Here is an 18,701-nt window from a genome sequence, read left to right as displayed (position 1 = left end):
CTGCATGATATTTGGGGTGAACGGGTGTCGGTGTGCTCCGGTCAGCATAGTGTGCAACGATCGGCCGGGTGTTTGGACAGCTGAGGCATGATTTCCAGGGGCAACGGCGGAGGTGTGGGGAAGTGAGGTGTGGTGTCTGAGCGAGTGGAATGACCCCTGGGTGTGCGTTCGAGTCGGCTCGAAAGGTTTCCATGTAGGGTCTTGGTTTTTCAGGGCAGCATTCTCTTCCCTCAAGGCGGCCATTTCCCGCGCGTGTTTTTCTTGTTGTTGTTTCATGGCAGCCATCTCCTCCTTCAACTACCATACCATCTCCATCAGGTTCGTCTCATCAACCACCTCGACATGGTCCTCATCAGATCGGTGCTCCTCATCGGATCGGTGGTCTTCAGTATTTGTCCTCCTTGTCTTCGCCATAGTACTTAGTGTGTCTTTCAAAGCTTCCGGTTCGGCCCCACGATGGGCGCCAAAATGTACCTGTCTGAGGGTACACTCGTAATCTTTTAGTAAGTGGAGAGCTGAACGAGAGCTTCAGATGGGGGAGGTACCTGCAAAAGGCACTCTGACGCTCAAGTCAGGACAAGCACGATTCTCAAGAGTAATACATGAACAGTGACATACCTCGTTTCGTGTGACCTATTTATACTACTTGTCATGGGCCCTGAACATAGTAGGCCTCTTCTGACACTTACCAAATTGGGTAATGCGGTGCTAATCGGTTGATTATGCCTTAATCGCATGTTTTCCCTTGTTAATCATGATCATCGTCCTAACTACTCTGGCTCTGTCGACCCTTGGCCGAGCCGATACGAGAAGGTCGAGACAATCTCTTCGTTCACGACCTTTGGCAGAGCTGGTAGAAAAAGGGTTGGGTTGTCCCTAGTTTTTGGCCCTCTACCGAGCCGAGGTCGTGTCTGAGAACTGCGTCAATGTCTAATAGGACATCACGTGTCTGTCCACGTGGCCGATAGGATCCTTGTGCCGATCACGTGTCGGGCCATATGACCAATAGGACCCTTCCGGTATACTAAAGATCTCATTGCCTCATTTATTTACTGCCAAACATATACCGTGCAGGTGATTTTTAAATTATCTAACTTTTTATTTGCTTGCCAAATTATTTCTAAATGTTTATGGTTTTAATTCATATTGAAAAGACAAAGGGTTGTTGTATAACTCTTTATGGTTGTTTAGAAGGTTTTAATTGTTAATTTAAAAGGAAAAAGGAAATTTAATATGTGAGCATTTGGCTTTTATTAGTACACTGCATACACTCTCGGTAGTATTGACCTTTTAGATTTGGTTCCCAAGCGAGAGCCATTTAAGAAAATAAATAAATAATTTTATTTATTGACAAGTTGAACTTCTTAAATTTTCTTTCAATGCTAAACATTATAAATTATTTATAATATATATTTAACATTTTCTTTAGTTTCTTCATATTTTGAGTATTTAGAGAAAAACAGTGTTATGGATGATAATGTTGGAAAAAAATGAAATAACTTAAAATCATCCGATGAAGATGTTCAATATTGTAATCACAGTAAATGTGTCACTAAAATGTCACTAATGATGAGTGATAATATGTCTCAATGTTACATATTAACAATAAGAAATATTTTTGTCAAAGTATTTAATTATATAAGCACTTTAAAATGTAATTAATATATAAGTGTGTATTTTACAATTGCAGGAAATAATATTCTAAGTGATCATTCCCGTGGGCATTATCTAAATGATTTTATTGGAGGAAGTGCTTCTAATAAAGTAGAATTATGTAGTATTCCATTGTTGGATATTACTAATGGTAAAATTAAATTTTGTAAAAGATGTCTCTTTCTATTTATATGTTTGAAAATTAATGATTATTCATATTTTCTTATCATTATTACTAGGCGCCAATAGTCAAAATGTTTCCCCTTTTTTTGCTGGAGATAAACTATTATTTGGTAAAGTTGCACTTATGTAACATCGATGTAATATATCTCAATCTTTTGATGTAACAAGTGTCAGATTAATAGGTTAGTACTAACCAAAAATTTTTTTATATATTGTTTATTTCTCAAAATTATTTATGGAAAAACTTATTTACAAGGTTAATTTTTTTTTTCAGTCAATGATAACACATATAATGCACATCGATCTAACACTGTCTTAAATAGAGTTGTTAGAAGAGGTATATGTATGACAGAATAATTTACAAAATCTCCATTGTCAAATGTCACAAATGGTAATTTATGAAGTCTTATTTCTTTTTATATAACTATATTATTTAATTTTATAATATTTATATTTTTCATTTCTTATTTGATTATCCTTTTATTTTGTTGTTTTGCAGTTAAGATATTATCTAGCCAAAGAGCAAATCGCACATCAAATCAAAACAATGAATTTGATGACATGTTGTTCGAAGAATATGAATCAAATCATAAAAATCATGCACAAGGAAAAGGACCACGAAAGTTAATACGGAACAATGGTAGATTAGTCAGAACTTCAAAGCAAAATGTACTCATTGATGGTATACATGAAGATGTATCCACTACCAATTGTATGTCTTCAATATTGTATTTTTATTTTAAGTTTCATATTTTAATCATTAATCTATTACATGAAGACTTATTATTTTCTTATAATAATAAACAGTTTATTGCGATATTGGTGATCCTACTTGTGAGTGCTAAGAATGTGGAGCAATGATGTGGTATTCTAAGAGAGTGCAAAAGGGTTATAATCCAGCAAATCCTAGATTCTCTTTGTGTTACATGTTCTACTGAAGGGCAATTAGGTACACCTAATGATGTTTATACCCTTGAATTCCTTAATATTATCATTGCTTCTAAACTTCCAAATCATGAGGTGAAATTGAAAGTTGGTGTTCCGATAATGTTGTTGAGAAATATAGATCAATCTTATGGGTAGTGTAATGGTACTAGACTTATCATAACTCAGTTGGGTAAATATGTTTTGGAGGCAAAAGTGATATCAGGCAGCAATATTGGACAAAAGGTTTTTATTCCTCGATTGTCCGTAATTCCATTATATAAGAGAATTCCTTTCAAATTTCAACATAGACAACTTCTAATAAATGTCTCATTTGCCATGACAATAAATAAAAGCCAAGAACAATTATTGAAGCATGTTGTCATCTATCTTCCACAACCTGTTTTTTCACATGGCCAATTATATGTCGTAATATCTTGAATCACATCTCGCAGTGGTCTGAAAATTCTTATTTGTGACAATGAGGTAAATGGTTCAACATTTATTACTAGTGTAGTTTATAAAGAAGTCTTTCAGACTCTGACATAGGTAACTTGCATTTTTTTTATAATAACATTATAAAAGGAAAACATCTCTACTTTAATTCTAATTTTACCAATTTTTCAAGCATTCCACCAAGTTTATTTTTCATGATGGATGTGTTCATGAGTCATTACATACTTACTGTATAAGGTAAAAATTTAATTTTGTTTCCTTTCTATTTGAATTACTACATCTTTATAACATTTTAATATTACACATCTTATAAGTTAATTATAAGGTTTTTTTTTTCTTCAAGTTAATGCATTAGCTCATATTGTAGATGTTGATGTTTTTGAAGCTGAGACACAATGCAATTTAGTTTTCCTAATACATCATATTATCATGTTTTCAATCGTTTATCATTATCGTTTCATTTGTATATTCAAATATTTTTCTTCAAGTTGCGTTGAGTTCAATTAATTTTCACAATTTTATATATATTAATTATTAAAATAAAATTTATTGACTACAATAATTTATTTTTCGTGCAACACACGGGCACAAATCTAGTTATATTATAATAAAAACTCATATCAAATAAATATTTTTATATAAATATATAAATTATATTTAAAATTTACAACAAATGGCTTAAATAATACTGTAAGGATATATATTATAATAATAGATCATTTCTTTTAAAATATTATTGAAGTTGAATTTAAAGACAAAAATAAAATATGATAAATTTAAACAAATAAACGATTAAGAGAAGCCGTCTTACGTTGTTGAAAACACTTTGTCGACATAAACATCTATTTGTGAACACATTTTGCTCGTTTCACGTTGTTCAAACGTGAATTAGAGAATAGTTGTTTTTTGTTGCGTTATGAAGTGAAAATTTGAGGAAACGTGAATTGTCAACAGAGTCAGAAACACACATTATATTGAACCGTGTCATATGTTTATCGGCAAAAACCAGTAACCTTAATCAAATTAGATTTTTCGGGACCAGCTATCCCACCCTTTTAGGTGCCTCCAACGTAGCGAGGAGATTAGTCACTGCTGTCGGCGGTGGATACTCCAGGGACGAACAAAAAAAAAATAGATTTTTGATGTCATCACATATGTTAAAATTTCGTTGGAAAGTTAAATTGCCCTAGTGTATAATGAAAAAATTGAGCAATTAAGACTATAAAGACTAAAATTCTCCTTAATTACACTAAATTGGATAAAAAAAAAGTATAAATAAGTATTTTTAAAAACACAAAGACTTTTCTTATATAATTACAGCGTCGACTAAAACTATATTAGTTGTAATTATTAGAAAAATATAGAAAAATTTTCCAATATCAATTCTAAAACTAATGTAGAATGTGTCTTTTAAATCTAACATGACTCAATTCTCAATTTTAATGGAAATAAACAAAATTTTATATATATGTGTTGAAATTACTTAGAAAAATATTATAAGTGTTGTATTAATAAAATAATTTCTTTTATTCCTCTCAAATTTATTCTTTCAATAATTTTTTTCAAAATGGAAAAATCTAAGAAAAGATTTTATTTTTTCTGACTAAGAAATCAAAAACATGAAAACTAAGTAAGATAAATTTATACGAAAGACATTTCGAGAGACTAAAATATGACTAAATCTTAATAAGAGAAGTTAGGATGGGAGTCAAATATTTTCGAAAAGACTATATATCAAACTCATTCTAAATATATGAATATGGTATGATAATTTGCAAAGTTATACGTGATCACTTGTTTAAGAATATTTTCAAAGTAAATATTTTTTTTCTAGGCAAAATGAAATATATTAAAAGGGAGTATAAGGGGTACTCCAACCTATAAACAGTTACAAAAAATAACAAAAACTATATAGACAAATCTAGTTTCTTAAGTAACCTGCAAGGTATAACTAAAAAAACCAGACCAAAAGTAATTAGCGAAGATCATTAAAAACCAAATTCAAAAGCTGTTACACATAACTACTAGAGACACTAATGTTGACAACTTAATAAAGATTAAGACATGCAGCAGGTTGTCCTGACCAACAAGAGAACGGATAGTAAAAACTAAGATCTTTAACTTTCAACCACTTCCAAGAGGGTAGTTTTATCAATTCAACCAGATCCTTTAGAGATGTGAATTTATTACCAAATACAGTTTCATTTCTCGCCAACCAAATACTCTAAATTGAAGCCAATCAAATCACCCCCCATTTGTATTGATTTTTAGCAACACAACTCGGAAGGCCTAAGAATTACTCAAAATGAGATATGAAATTATTTTGATGAGCAGCAAAGAGGCCACACCATTCCAAACACAACATCCAAACCTGGTATGCAAAGGAACACTAAAAAAATATATGGCAAGAGGTATCAAGACCTTGATTACACCACACACAAAGTAAATATTTTCAAAGTAAATATTGTAAAATACTTTCAAATATGGAAGATGTAACCAAAGATGTTAAGGATGAGGAATTTTGTTTCACATCTCGTTCTTTTTACTTTTTGTTTCAATACATATATAGAAAGCCCAAAGAGACAAGTTATTCTAAAATTAAAACTTAATCTTACACATTAATTAACATCACTAAAATAACTTCAAATTAATTACTAGTCATTAAGTAAATATTTCATGTACAAATAAGTCTTAAACCCTCACTTTCAATTAAATGTTGTTAAAAAAATTCGATTAAATAATTAATTTTACTTCCATTAAAGGAGTATTTAAATTAATTCAAAAAACAAATATAGAACTAAATAATAAAGCCATACACACTATTAATCAAGACAGAAGGAAGTATATATCACAATCACAATCATCAAAGCTTCATCTATTGAGCCACCGAAAATGTTGATCCTAAATAAAGGATTAGTCTTTCAAATAACACATTATTTGATATATAAGTTAATTAAGAAGCTTATATGCTATGCTTTTTAAAAGAACTGAAAACCATAAAAACAAGATGACATGACAATGTGATTGCGTACCTGGAGGCATAAACATATAAGGCTCTACTTATTTCACGACGAAAGTAGTAAAAAAGGATATAAGCAAAGTATCTTATCGCTTCAAATGTGACATTTTGGTGATGGGCTTTAATGTAGTAATTATAACATTACCAACATTTATATTTTTAAGACTGAAAAGAAACACCCGTAGTATACTTTCAATATCTCTATAAAAGTCTTGTGAGAAGACAAGTTACAATGAACTACACTTTGAAAAGATCGAGCGCATGAAAAGGCTTGTTATGAGAAAACTTAAAGACAAAAGAATTTGTTTGGTTTAGGGGATAGAAATAGGTAAGAAATAGAGTGGAAAGAAATAGAAAAGAGAGAAATAAGTAAGTAAAAATAGAGTAAAAATTAGTTTGTTTGGTTTAAAGGAAATATGTGAGAAATAGAATGGAAATAATATTGTATAGTTATTTGATTTGGGTGGATGGAGAAGAAAGAAATTGTAATAGAATAATATTAATAATTATAATTTTATTATAGTAAATAAAAAGTAAGTAATAATTTTTATAGTTGCACATATTAATTAATAATAATTTTTTAATATATGTTGCTAATTTTGATACTTCTATGTAAATATTAATAAATAGTAAGTAATATAAGTAATAATATATAATGCAATATATATGTAAATGGAAAATAATATAAAAAAGATATAAAAAGAAACCTATAAAGCAGATCTATCTTCTTCTTAGTAGATCTGGAAATTGGAAACGAGAGAAACAAGAGACAAACATCAGTAAAGTAAAAGAAATAGAAAATGGGAGAGAGAAATAAAAAATAACAATGGTAACATTTCTCGTGCATTTCTTCACATATTAGCTAAGAAATTTATTTTCAGTGAACCCCACATATTTTACCTCTACACTGACACATTTCTTTTGCACCAAACTTAGCATCTCATTTCTTCAATATTATTTGTGTTCCTTCTTTACTATTAATTTCTTTAGTACCAAACACAACGATAGAGATTTGAAAAAAAATACTTGTACAAACAATCTGGAACTCATTTTCCAATAAATTAATTTGCATTTTAGTGTTATTCTTGGTATGCAGTTTGCCAATGATCGGATGTAATCCTTCACAATAAACCACCAAAAATTAATAATATATATAATATAAATTATTAAGTATTTAAAAATGTGTTAATATCTACACATACTATAATAGAAGATTCAGCAGATTTTTTAATTATTATAAACAACACTTTAAAAAAACGATATTATTTGTTTTTTATTCGCATAATATTATTTGTTTACTACTTGTGTTAGGAGTTATTTTAATAAATAAATAAATAAGTAGTTTTAAGAGTTCCTTAATTGCTATTAAATAAAATAACACAATATGTAATATCAATATATATATATATATATATATATATATATAACTTACCAAATTTATGATCATGTAAAATATTCTTACATAAATTCGCAAATGCTCTCACAGTGAAATTACTTATGGTTGTCATAGTATCCGTGAGAATGAGAAACTCTTACGAAGACAATCCAATGCTTAAATTAAAGGTGAGTTTAAATTAAGAATTAATTAAGTTAGAGAAAAATGATACTTGATGTTTTATTTATACATGTTAATTATATCACATGATTTCATGAAACGGTCTTGCATGGTAATTATGGAGTATTTCCATAATCGTGGAGATATTATTCTTGTATTGCTCTTTAATGTATTTCGAGATTTTGCAAATTTTAAATCTAAAGAAAATTTCTAGCATATTTTTCTGTTAATTTTTTCCATAGAAATCTTTTTTGCGAATATTTTCCCAAGAAAGTTTCCCACATATCTAAAATTTGTAAAAAAAAATTTGCTGCAAATTTAAAATCTATAAGAAATTTCGCATGTAATTTTCATCTGGATTTCAAAATTCGCAGATAAGTTTTCTATGAAATTTTAAATTTACAGGAAATTTCATAAATAATTTTTCTGTGAATTTTTTAAAAAATAGCAATTATATTATTTTATGTAATATATACATATAAATAAATTGATTACTATTATATATGATGCGAACAATAAAATTATATTATATAATTTAATATTTATATTATATTATATATTTCGGATTGTTCAATCAATTTTCTATTTCATATCTTTCATTGTTACTAAACACAGTAAATGATATCCAGTTCAATTGAATGTAATTTTATGTTAAATATATTGGATCATTCAAACCAAAAGTGCAATACGCTTCCTCCTTTTAGGCCAAAATAAACATTGTACCATATAAAAACAAAGTGAAAATATTAGTTCAGAAAGATAAACGATAAAATAAAACTAATATTTCTATAATAAAAACCAATATTTATGTCATGCAAAATTTGTACAACACACCATTAAATACCAAAGTAGCTCCAGATTATTATCTATGCTAAATTCATATATTTTCAATTCCACACAGTGAAATGTTTCATATTGAATGCAAAACTCTACGTTCTTTATTTTTATTATTCCCCAAAATAATGAATTCATAAATTTAGCTTTAAACCTTCTATGAAAAGACATATTGTGGCTTTAGCTTTCACATTTGGTTTCAAATAATTCATAATTTCTTATGAGCTTTACCTTACCATGTCCAGACTGGTCCACATTTTAAAGCACTGGAAAGGTTCTACTACTATCGCATAGATAAATATTATATTTAAAATTATATTCAATTATATTTAAAATAGTTTTTAATTAGCTGATAATATATTAAAAACAAACAGAGGCAGAGAAGGGGAGCAGAGTGTTGGAGAACCAGTGTATTGAGAAGTATAATTCTCTTGTTTTTTTATTACAAAAAAGAAAGAAATAGCTGTGATATATATAGCTGGCCTAAAGTGGAAGAGATTGTTCAACACTATCGACTTGCCTGTGACTATGTTAAATACTATATTCTTCGATGGGGGTATTGTTTCAGTCCCTTCTAAATTCAATTCAATGTCCTGATAAAATAAAAAAGCATTTCAATCAGATTTCTGAGTTTTATTGACTACAATTATGTTCCAGTATCTTGCTGTGTAGAAAAATTGAAATACGAATAAAGCAGCAATTCCATGTAAGCATGATCAACTTAATTACCTGATCGAAATCCTTGTTAATGGTTTTTAGTAAATGATCAGATGGAATCAAGAGAGGACAAGGAAAACCATTTGAAGTGAAAAACTGCATTGAAACATGCAGAATTAGTAGGAGAACATTAAAGTTAGAAATGAAAAAAAAAAAAAAATACAGTGAAAAGATGGAATATATATAAAAGGGATAGGTCCTAACCTCACTTGCAGCAAAAGCGAGTCCAAAGTAAACAGTTACACCTGAAGACTGAATGCAAAGGTTGTGAAAAGGTTGAGAAACTTCACTACTATGATCATGGGACTGCTGCTCTCACTCTCAGCTCCTAATAAGCTCCCTAGGTCCTGATCCAGTTTCAAGCTTGCATCAACGTGATTCATTCATTGGCTTGTGACAACAAATTATTGTCCCAACTTAATGTTTCAATAATGCATAATAAGGGGAAGGAGTGGAATAAAATACATTATACTGATCCAAAGAAAAAGATAAGTAACAACTTTAACATAATCAATTCTAATGGACTTGACATACCATTACAAGAAGAGCACTAATTAGTTCAGTTTGTGATGATACTGCAAAATTTCAAGGCATATCCATGAGATATCCAAAGTCCAAACCCAATTAACAATAACAATCAAAAGGTAAAGAGCAGAAACCGACCTTTTATAGAGTTCCCTTTCAGAAAAATACCTTTCTCACGCATTCCAGTGAAAAGCTACACATGGCAATCTAAAGCTTTAAGAAAACAAATCAAAATAGTCCTAAATTAGTTATTAATATCAATGTCTCTAGTCCTCAACAAACCATTACAAATACATAATGTCACTGTAAATAATGCTAATAAAAGAATAGAACAAATCAATTCACTACTTTGCTAACAATCTGCATTAGCATGATAACCAAAAATAAAAACAACCCCTGTATAGCAACGTTTACCATTGAATAATACATTAGCAAAAAGAAAATTAATATGGAGACAAAACTACTGAAAAGTAATAATATCACACTACTTAACTATAAAATAAAAGAAAGCTAGTAAGACATAAATATCCTTGTTTGCATCATAACTAGTTTTACTGATCTATTTACGTGTCTTATTTTCAATGTAGAATAGAATCTAGAAGAGTGAAGAGGAAAGAATGTAATTTGATGTTCTACAACTGATGCATTGCCATGAAATTAGAAGTGACTTTTGTGAATATACACCTAAGGTACTCTAAGGCTCATAATAGTTAGACCTGGTAACAAATCATCTTTAAACCTGGAGGCTTTGTAATTTCTGGACCAGCTAATTTAACAAGTCTCTGTTTCAATTGGAAAAAGAACCATAATCTTAAGTAGCAACAAAACATAAACAATTAAGCACATAGATTAAAAAATCAAATTGTTATTCACTCGATTTCAGTTGTTCCCTAAACTTCATGAGCATAAAATCAAATTATTTTACAAAACAATCTTACAACAAAAGAAAAACCACCGTGAAATGAAAACTGAGAAATGTAAGTGTTGAAAACCAAAATTGAGAAATAAATTAGAGCTACCTCAGTACAACTCTGGAAATATGAAATTAATCTTCAAGGTATCTCTCGACCAATTATTAAATTACCGCCATACACAAGAAATCTTTCTTAGAGAACCTGAAATTCACAACAAACACATGACAATTAAATTGAAATGGCGAATTTGCAAAGGAAAAACGATAGCCAGTGAATGTTTTGAAAGTTTGAAGAGAGATTTGAAAAGATTAAGGAGAAAAGGTTTTGAATCGGAACCAAAGGCAATGTAGAGAAGACAAAATCGTAGCCGCCAAACCAAACCTTGGCGTTTTATTGAACTAGTTTGAATGGGCGATGAGTCTTCTTCCTCAGAGCTTCATGTTTGGATAATGAAAGCCTCCAAGGAAGATTTATTTAAGTAAAATATGACACAAGTCCATTTCATGCCGAAAAATAAATTTGCATGAAAAATAAATATTTAAAAATTAGTAAAATAAAAAACTAACAAATGTAAGAAAAATACCTACAGATATTTTTACGATTTTTGAGATATAGTGTGATATTATCATGTTTGATTGTAAATTCGACTTAATGTGTCTTAGTTAAGCGTTACAGCTCGACTTGGTGTATCTAAATTAGATTGTACAATATTCATTAAAATTACATGCAAATTTGTGAATATATTTTAAAACATGTAGAAAGAAAAAAAAAACGTGTTTATATATATTATAATGAAATAAGACAAAAAAATATATATAATGTTTGTAATATAAATTAATATCATGATATTTTAATTATAAAATAGATATTAAACTGTTGATCTGAAGAACCCCTAATATCATGATATATTAATTATAAAGTTTACATTATTTTGGTTTGACATAAATCACATAATTATACGAGATAGTATCGAGATCATACACAAGCATTAAAGCTCAATTCCAAATACATAAACATGATAAGATTGAAAAAGAAATTATAAATTATAGCGGCTACAACATATTATAACACACAAGCATGGAGGATGAGTGGATAAGGGGTTTTCTCCACTCCAGTAGATGAATAATTTAGAGCTTTCGGAATGAGATCAAAACTTGTTGATAAAATCGTAAATGTGAGTATTGATCTCCTCTGCTGCTTCTTGATTATTGAAGTGAGCAACACCTTTCTGCACAATGACTGGTTCTAAATTTGGCACATCTTGCTTGAAACTTCCACTGTCGATATACTCCTCAAAGTTGGGCGAGGTGTATACCACGTCCAACTCACCTGTAATAAACTTTACCGGCGTCTCAATTTTCACTCCAGTCCACGGTGCCGTCAGCTCCCAATTTCTGCAAATAAATGGAATTAATTAATTTAGGTCCCAGCAGCCATGTTGCACAAATATTTCCCCCTAAAAACAAACATTAATTTGGAGAGTGTAGGTACAAGTTCATATTTCTGTAGTAGTTCAAGGCTGGAGTGAAGCCAGTTTTGTCGAATTTTGAGACATAATAAGCAAGATCATCTGGTGTGAGCCAAGAGGGCAAGGTGTTAGGCATTTCCGGATTGAATTCAAACCTTCCCTTGGGAAGAATTGGAGGACCAGGCTTGCGAGTTGTAAAGATGTTTTTGAGGACATACTCGTTCCCAACTTGAGCCATCTGAGCCTCCATTTCGCCAGGTTTCTGTCACACAATTATTCTCATAATTAACATCTAATCTACCATGCATTGCACATATAACTAATTCTCACTTCATTTCAGAGAAATAAATAACCTGAAATCTGCATATGTAGTAGTCATCTCCATACAAAGCACGCAATCCATCTACCGTTCTGACGTTGGGGTCTCTGTGGAGGAGAGGAACACTGAGGCAGACATAGGCCTTCACTTTCTCAGGACGAAACATGCAGAGATACCAGCCAATGATGGCACCCCAGTCATGAGCCACAAGGAACACTTGCTCCACACCCAAAGAGTCAATAAGCGCAACCAAGTCACCCACTATGTGAAAGCAGGTGTAGCTACTGATCGAAGGTGGTGCCTCCGTGTCACCGTAGCCACGCAGATCTGGAGCCACGGCACGGTATCCTAGGGAACTGAGAGCGAGGATCTGGTGGCGCCATGAGTACCAGAGCTCAGGGAAGCCATGCAAGAACAACACCACAGGGCCTTCTCCTTTCTCTGCTACGTGCATTTTGATGCCATTCACTTGCACTCTTCTGTGCACTATGCCTTCCATCTGTGTCTTTCTTCTTCTCTTGGGAAGTGCGGTGTTGGTTTAATACGGTGGTTCTCCTCAAAGTTCAAACCAGAACACCAATGATTATCATTCAATTAATACGAGCCATCAATTTATATGATACTTTTGGGGGATGACAAGAAACTTAACTACGCGCCAGCCTGTCGCTTGTCGCCCGTCTCTACAAAAAAATGGAATTTTGGTCCTCATCTCCAATCCTCTCTCAATTTAATTTTATAAAAATTATTTAAAAAATTACATTAATTATATTATAAAATTAATTTATATTATTATAATATTATTACAAAATTAATATGGTTTCTTAAATATTAAATAATATTGTAATAATTTTAATTAATTTTATAATATTATAATTAATGTAATTTTTTAAATAATTTTTATAAGATTAAAATTTAAATTATGTTTATTATTATTACGGGAGAGAGGGTGGTGAAAGAAGATTGGAGGATGAGGATCCAAGCTTATTGCGTACGTGTACTGCTGTTCACATGAAGAGAAATTCCAAAATAGGAAAGCAACGTGTCAGAACATGATGCAAATTTAAAAGAAAATAGTAACATATGAATATCCTAGAAACTACTGAAAAAATAGTGTCATCACCATCACTCATCCACAAAATCACCGCAAACAATTATTAAATACCTATTCTTTCTATTTTTTATTATAAAAAATATATTAAAAAAAGTTAGTTATTTTTATTAAATTTTATTACTTTTAAAAAAAATTAAATGTTAAAAAAATAATGCATTAAAAAATGTTATTAAATAAGATAAAATAATTAAAATTTATTTATATTTAAAAGATGTGTATTTTGTTTTTTATTTCTAATAAAAATATAAAAAGAATACTAGAGATTTCCCAAAAAAAGAAAATACCTGGCAGAGATTTCCAAATAAAAATCTACATCCACCGCCATCCAACGCCATTGACAAAAGGCAGTGGAACGGAGACTATAAATAGGCCATATGTAGCAAATTTTCGTGGATCAATAAAATCCAACTTCCTCCGAAAAGTAAGTAGCCTTACCCTCTAATTTTGAAATCAATATTTCCTCCTCATCCAATTACCGATTTAATACCTGTCTTTTAATTAAACTATCATGTTTTTAAATTCTATCACAACACAAGCCTGTTGCATGTGTGAAGTATATATGAAGAAAATGAATATATATATATATATATATATATATAGGATTATAATTATATTGGTTATATATATATATATATATATATATATATATATGACTGAGATCAGAACAAATCATAATTTCTGAATTTATAATTCTTAAAAATTAAGATTTTAAATTTTTGTTATAATAATTTCCTCCTTAAATTAATAAAATTAATTTATAAGCTCATACCATACCTTATTGATCTTGATGACTTATTTTTAACAAACTTATTTTATATTTCTTTTATCAAATAAATCATTTATTTGGCCTAATTTCTCTTTTTAAGGAGAAAAAGAAGCTAGATCAAACATATTAGTCTCACCCAATTTCCATTTTTTCCACTTATTTTGTCAACATTACATTGAGATCGTATGTATACATTCAAATATTTCAAAGCTATTAATAAGTCGTTGAATTATACTTTCATTTATATAAGATTTTGAATTCAAATCTTTAAAATAAATAAATAAATAAATAACGTAATTGAAAGAGTGTCACTGAAACTGACTTGCCAAATTCTTCGACAAAATTGGCACTCCGTACCAAAATAACATGTTATAAAAAAATCCGAATATACATGTTCGAAACGAAAATATAAATAAATAAATAAAATAAAATAAAAAATCAATTGCTTGTGTTGACCATGTTATTCATTGTTAATTAAGTATTTTTCACATAATATCATGCCACTCGATTGATTAAATTAGTGTAATAAATTAGTGAAAAATTAATTTAATCTGATAATGACACTTTTTTATTTATAAAAATTATGACAGACAATTTAAAATACATAAATGAAAAAAATCATAAGAAACAACTTATATTTTAGTCTAATATTTATCTTACAAAAGAAGTAAAAAGAAATAATTGAATATACTTTTAGCTTTAAAGTTTGGAATAAGTTTATTTTTAATTTTCTAATTCAAAATTAACTTTTATAATTTAAAAAAAAATAATTCAGGACCTACAGAAATATCACAAATAAAAGACAAATTAAATTAATTGTACATTATCAACCTTTTTATAAAGATTATACCAAAAAAATAATCTTATACCAAAAACGCCTTTTTATAAAGAACCACTAATAGGGGGTCCTCTTCAAAATTGGACCACCGATTTTTATGATTCTGTTGATATTCATTAATGGCAGGCAAGTCTGTTTCACGTGTCATCAATATAAATTTAATAATAATAAAAAATAAAAAAACTTCTATCTCATCCACCCTAACGGCCAAATTCCAAAAATAGCCCCCTTAAAAAATAATATATATATATATATATATATATATATATATATATATATTATATTCTTTAAAGTAAAATGTTAAATTTTTAGTAAATGACAAGATAATTTACCTATATAATATTTCAATTATAAAACTTCTCACTCCTAATGCGTTTCAAGTTCAAATGATTTACTATATTCATTACATAATCGAATTACAATTGCTAACATTGACACCACAGAGAGGTTATAACATCTTAAACTTGTTCAAACAACAAAAGGGATGAAGAAACTCTTCAAGCTTTTTCATGAGATGAGTCAGGATAAGAGCTCTGTCCATTCGTGCGTGTGCATATCAGAAGGACACAACGGTAAACAACATACTAGTTCCCCTCTTCCGCACCCACCCATTCATTCCTCTCTTATTTTCTATATTATACCAACGAGAATTAACATCGTATCTTCCTCTCTGATCCTTGTACTTCCACACTGATCTCCCTCCCCGCCTCCTCCACACAAACCTTACCCACCTTACGCAGCAATGTCCACCACTAAAACAATGTTTTAAGAATCTATCAGTAGAATAGGCCTAGGCATAGTGGTGAAAGTTTAAGTAGTAGACTCTACCGTCTAAGTAATTCTTCCTTGTGAGAAAAAAAAAAAACTGATTGTCATTACGACTACTTTGTCAACTTAATCCCATCGTAGTTTCTACATCACTAATTATTCATGCAACATAAACAAAACAACCTTTCACTAACAACAAACTGCAAACTGTTAATGAAAAAGGGCATAAATTTGGGAGCAAAACAAATTCTCTATATTCTCATTCATGTTGCAAATGAAATTACACTTATTTGTAGCTGACAAAAAAACAACGTTTACATATTTTAAATGTCTCTCATAATTCACACCATTAATATTATTAAAACAAAAATAAAACTCCTAATTTAAGTTTCATAACAAATCTCCCCCTTAAACTTAAATGCTTTTCCCATCTCTCATTCCAATTAGCTTTTTGCAATTTTCCAGCAGTGTAGTCGGCAGTGGCTTGGTAAATATATCTGCTGCTTGAACTCGGCTTCCGACATGCTCCAACTCGGCTTTTCCTTGTCTGATCTGCTCTCGGATGAAATGAAATCGGACGTCAATGTGCTTGCTCCTTCCATGATTTACCGGGTTCTTTGCCAACTCAATTGCCGACTTGTTATCAACTCGGATCACAATCGCTTCATCTCGGATCACTCCCATATGCCTCAGTAAATTTGAAAGCCAAACTGCATGACATACGCTCCAAGATGCCGCCACGTACTCGGCCTCACAAGTTGACAGAGTTACAATAGGCTGCTTCTTTGACAGCCAAGTAAAAGCCGTATTCCCGAGTAGAAATACATAACCCGAGGTACTCTTCCGATCATCAACATCTCCACACCAATCACTGTCCGAGTAACCCACTAATCGGTAGTCGTCCGATTTTGAATAGAAAGGACCAAGTGATAGGCTTCCTCGAACATATCTCAGAATTCTCTTCAAGGCCTTCCAATGTGTGTAGCTCGGATCCTCCATAAATCTGCTCGTTATCCCAACACTCAACATTAAGTCGGGTCTCGTGCTTGTAAGGTACCTCAGACTTCCGACTAAGCTCCGATATCTCCCAGAATCAGCTCGATCTCCTCCATCAAACTTTGAAAGTTTTGTGCCTGGTTCCATTGGAGTAGAAACCGGATTGCAATCCTCCATTTTAAACTTTTTTAGGATTTCAAGTGCATACCTTTCTTGGGATATAAAAATCCCTTCATCCGATTGCTTCACTTCTAGGCCAAGAAAATATTTCATCAAGCCTAAGTCAGTCATCTCGAACTCCTTTTCCATTATCTCCTTGAACTCCTTAATCAGTTTAGCATTACTTCTAGTGAATATGAGGTCGTCGACATAGAGAGCAACTACCATCATATCTTTTCCTCAGTTCTTTATGTATAAGGCATGCTCGTACGGACATTGCTCATACCCGTTCTTCTTGAAATACCCATCAATCCTTTCATTCCAAGCACGAGGAGCTTGCTTCAACCCGTAGAGGGCTTTTCTCAATCTCAGCACCTTCTTTTCTTCTCCTCTCTTCATGTACCCGAGTGGTTGCTCAACATACACCTCCTCCTTCAGCACTCCATTTAGAAAGGCTGACTTCACATCCATCTGTAGAATTTTCCATTGTCTCTGAGCAGCTAACGAGATCAGAAGTCGGATTGACTCCATTCTCGTGACAGGAGCAAAAACCTCATCATAGTCAACTCCTTCCTTTTGTTTATAGCCCTTCACAACAAGCCGAGCTTTATAACGCTCAACCTCTCCCTCAGCATTCAACTTCTTTTTGTACACCCATTTTACTCCAATGGGCCGAGCTCCTTCAGGAAGGTTGGTCAATTCCCAAGTTTTATTACGCTCAATCGCTTCAAACTCCTCATCCATAGCTGTTCTCCACTTCTCATCTTGGACAGCTTTCTCAAAACTCAAGTCTTCAGAGTCGGCAAGAAGACATACAGCATGGACTTCACTTGTAGTGTCGTAAATTTCCCTCAGGCTTCTCATCCTTGGCTGTTGTAGCTCGGATTCTTCATCTGAGAGCTCGGTCGTAGTTATTGTTGAAGGTACAACAATGTCCGAGCTATCCGAGCTAGTTTCTACTTCGGCCGAGTTACTCCAACACCATTGCTTTGTTTCCTCCACGTGAACATCTCGGCTCACCACCACCTTTTTGTTATCAGGATCAAATAACTTGTATGCTTTGGATTTTTCATCATATCCAATAAATATATACTTCTTGCTTCGATCTTCTAACTTTGTCCTCTGCTGTCTTGGTACTTGCCCATAGGCCAAGCTACCGAACACCCTAAGATGAGAAACACTTGGCTTCATGCCACTCCAGATCTCCTGAGGCGTCTTCTCTCCTAGCTTTGCATGTGGGCATCTATTTTGCACATAGACTGCACACTGCACTGCCTCTGCCCAAAACTTCTTCGGCATATTCTTCCCTTTCAACATAGATCGAACCATATCAAGAATAGTTCGGTTCTTCCGTTCCGCTACACCATTTTGCTGCGGAGAATATGGGGCAGTCAAGAAACGCTTAATCCCATGTTCCTCGCAGTATTTGTTGAACTCAAAGGAAGTGAACTCGCCACCTCGGTCAGATCGGACTGCTTTGACAAATTTACTTGTCT

The 18,701-nt window shown here is 31.5% G+C and overlaps 1 protein-coding gene across 1 annotated transcript; it reads right to left on the bottom strand.

The window, feature by feature from the left end:
* Positions 1 to 11,662: 11,662 nt before the first annotated feature.
* LOC145949365 (epoxide hydrolase 2-like) lies at positions 11,663 to 13,164 on the bottom strand. Its single transcript, XM_083059107.1, has 3 exons — positions 12,602 to 13,164; positions 12,272 to 12,510; positions 11,663 to 12,174 (listed from the first exon to the last, which is right to left on the bottom strand). Exons 1-3 carry the CDS (start codon positions 13,064 to 13,066, stop codon positions 11,928 to 11,930), a joined length of 951 nt encoding a protein of 316 aa, XP_082915233.1. The 5' UTR covers positions 13,067 to 13,164; the 3' UTR covers positions 11,663 to 11,927.
* Between the last annotated feature and the right edge of the window lie 5,537 nt (positions 13,165 to 18,701).

This window comes from Cajanus cajan, chromosome 6, assembly GCF_000230855.2.
Source record: "Cajanus cajan strain Asha chromosome 6, NIPB_CcT2T_4, whole genome shotgun sequence".
NCBI classification, from domain to species: domain Eukaryota; kingdom Viridiplantae; phylum Streptophyta; class Magnoliopsida; order Fabales; family Fabaceae; genus Cajanus; species Cajanus cajan.
The sequence above is the reverse complement of the archived record's forward strand: the minus strand, read 5'-3'. Positions and strand labels throughout refer to the sequence as shown.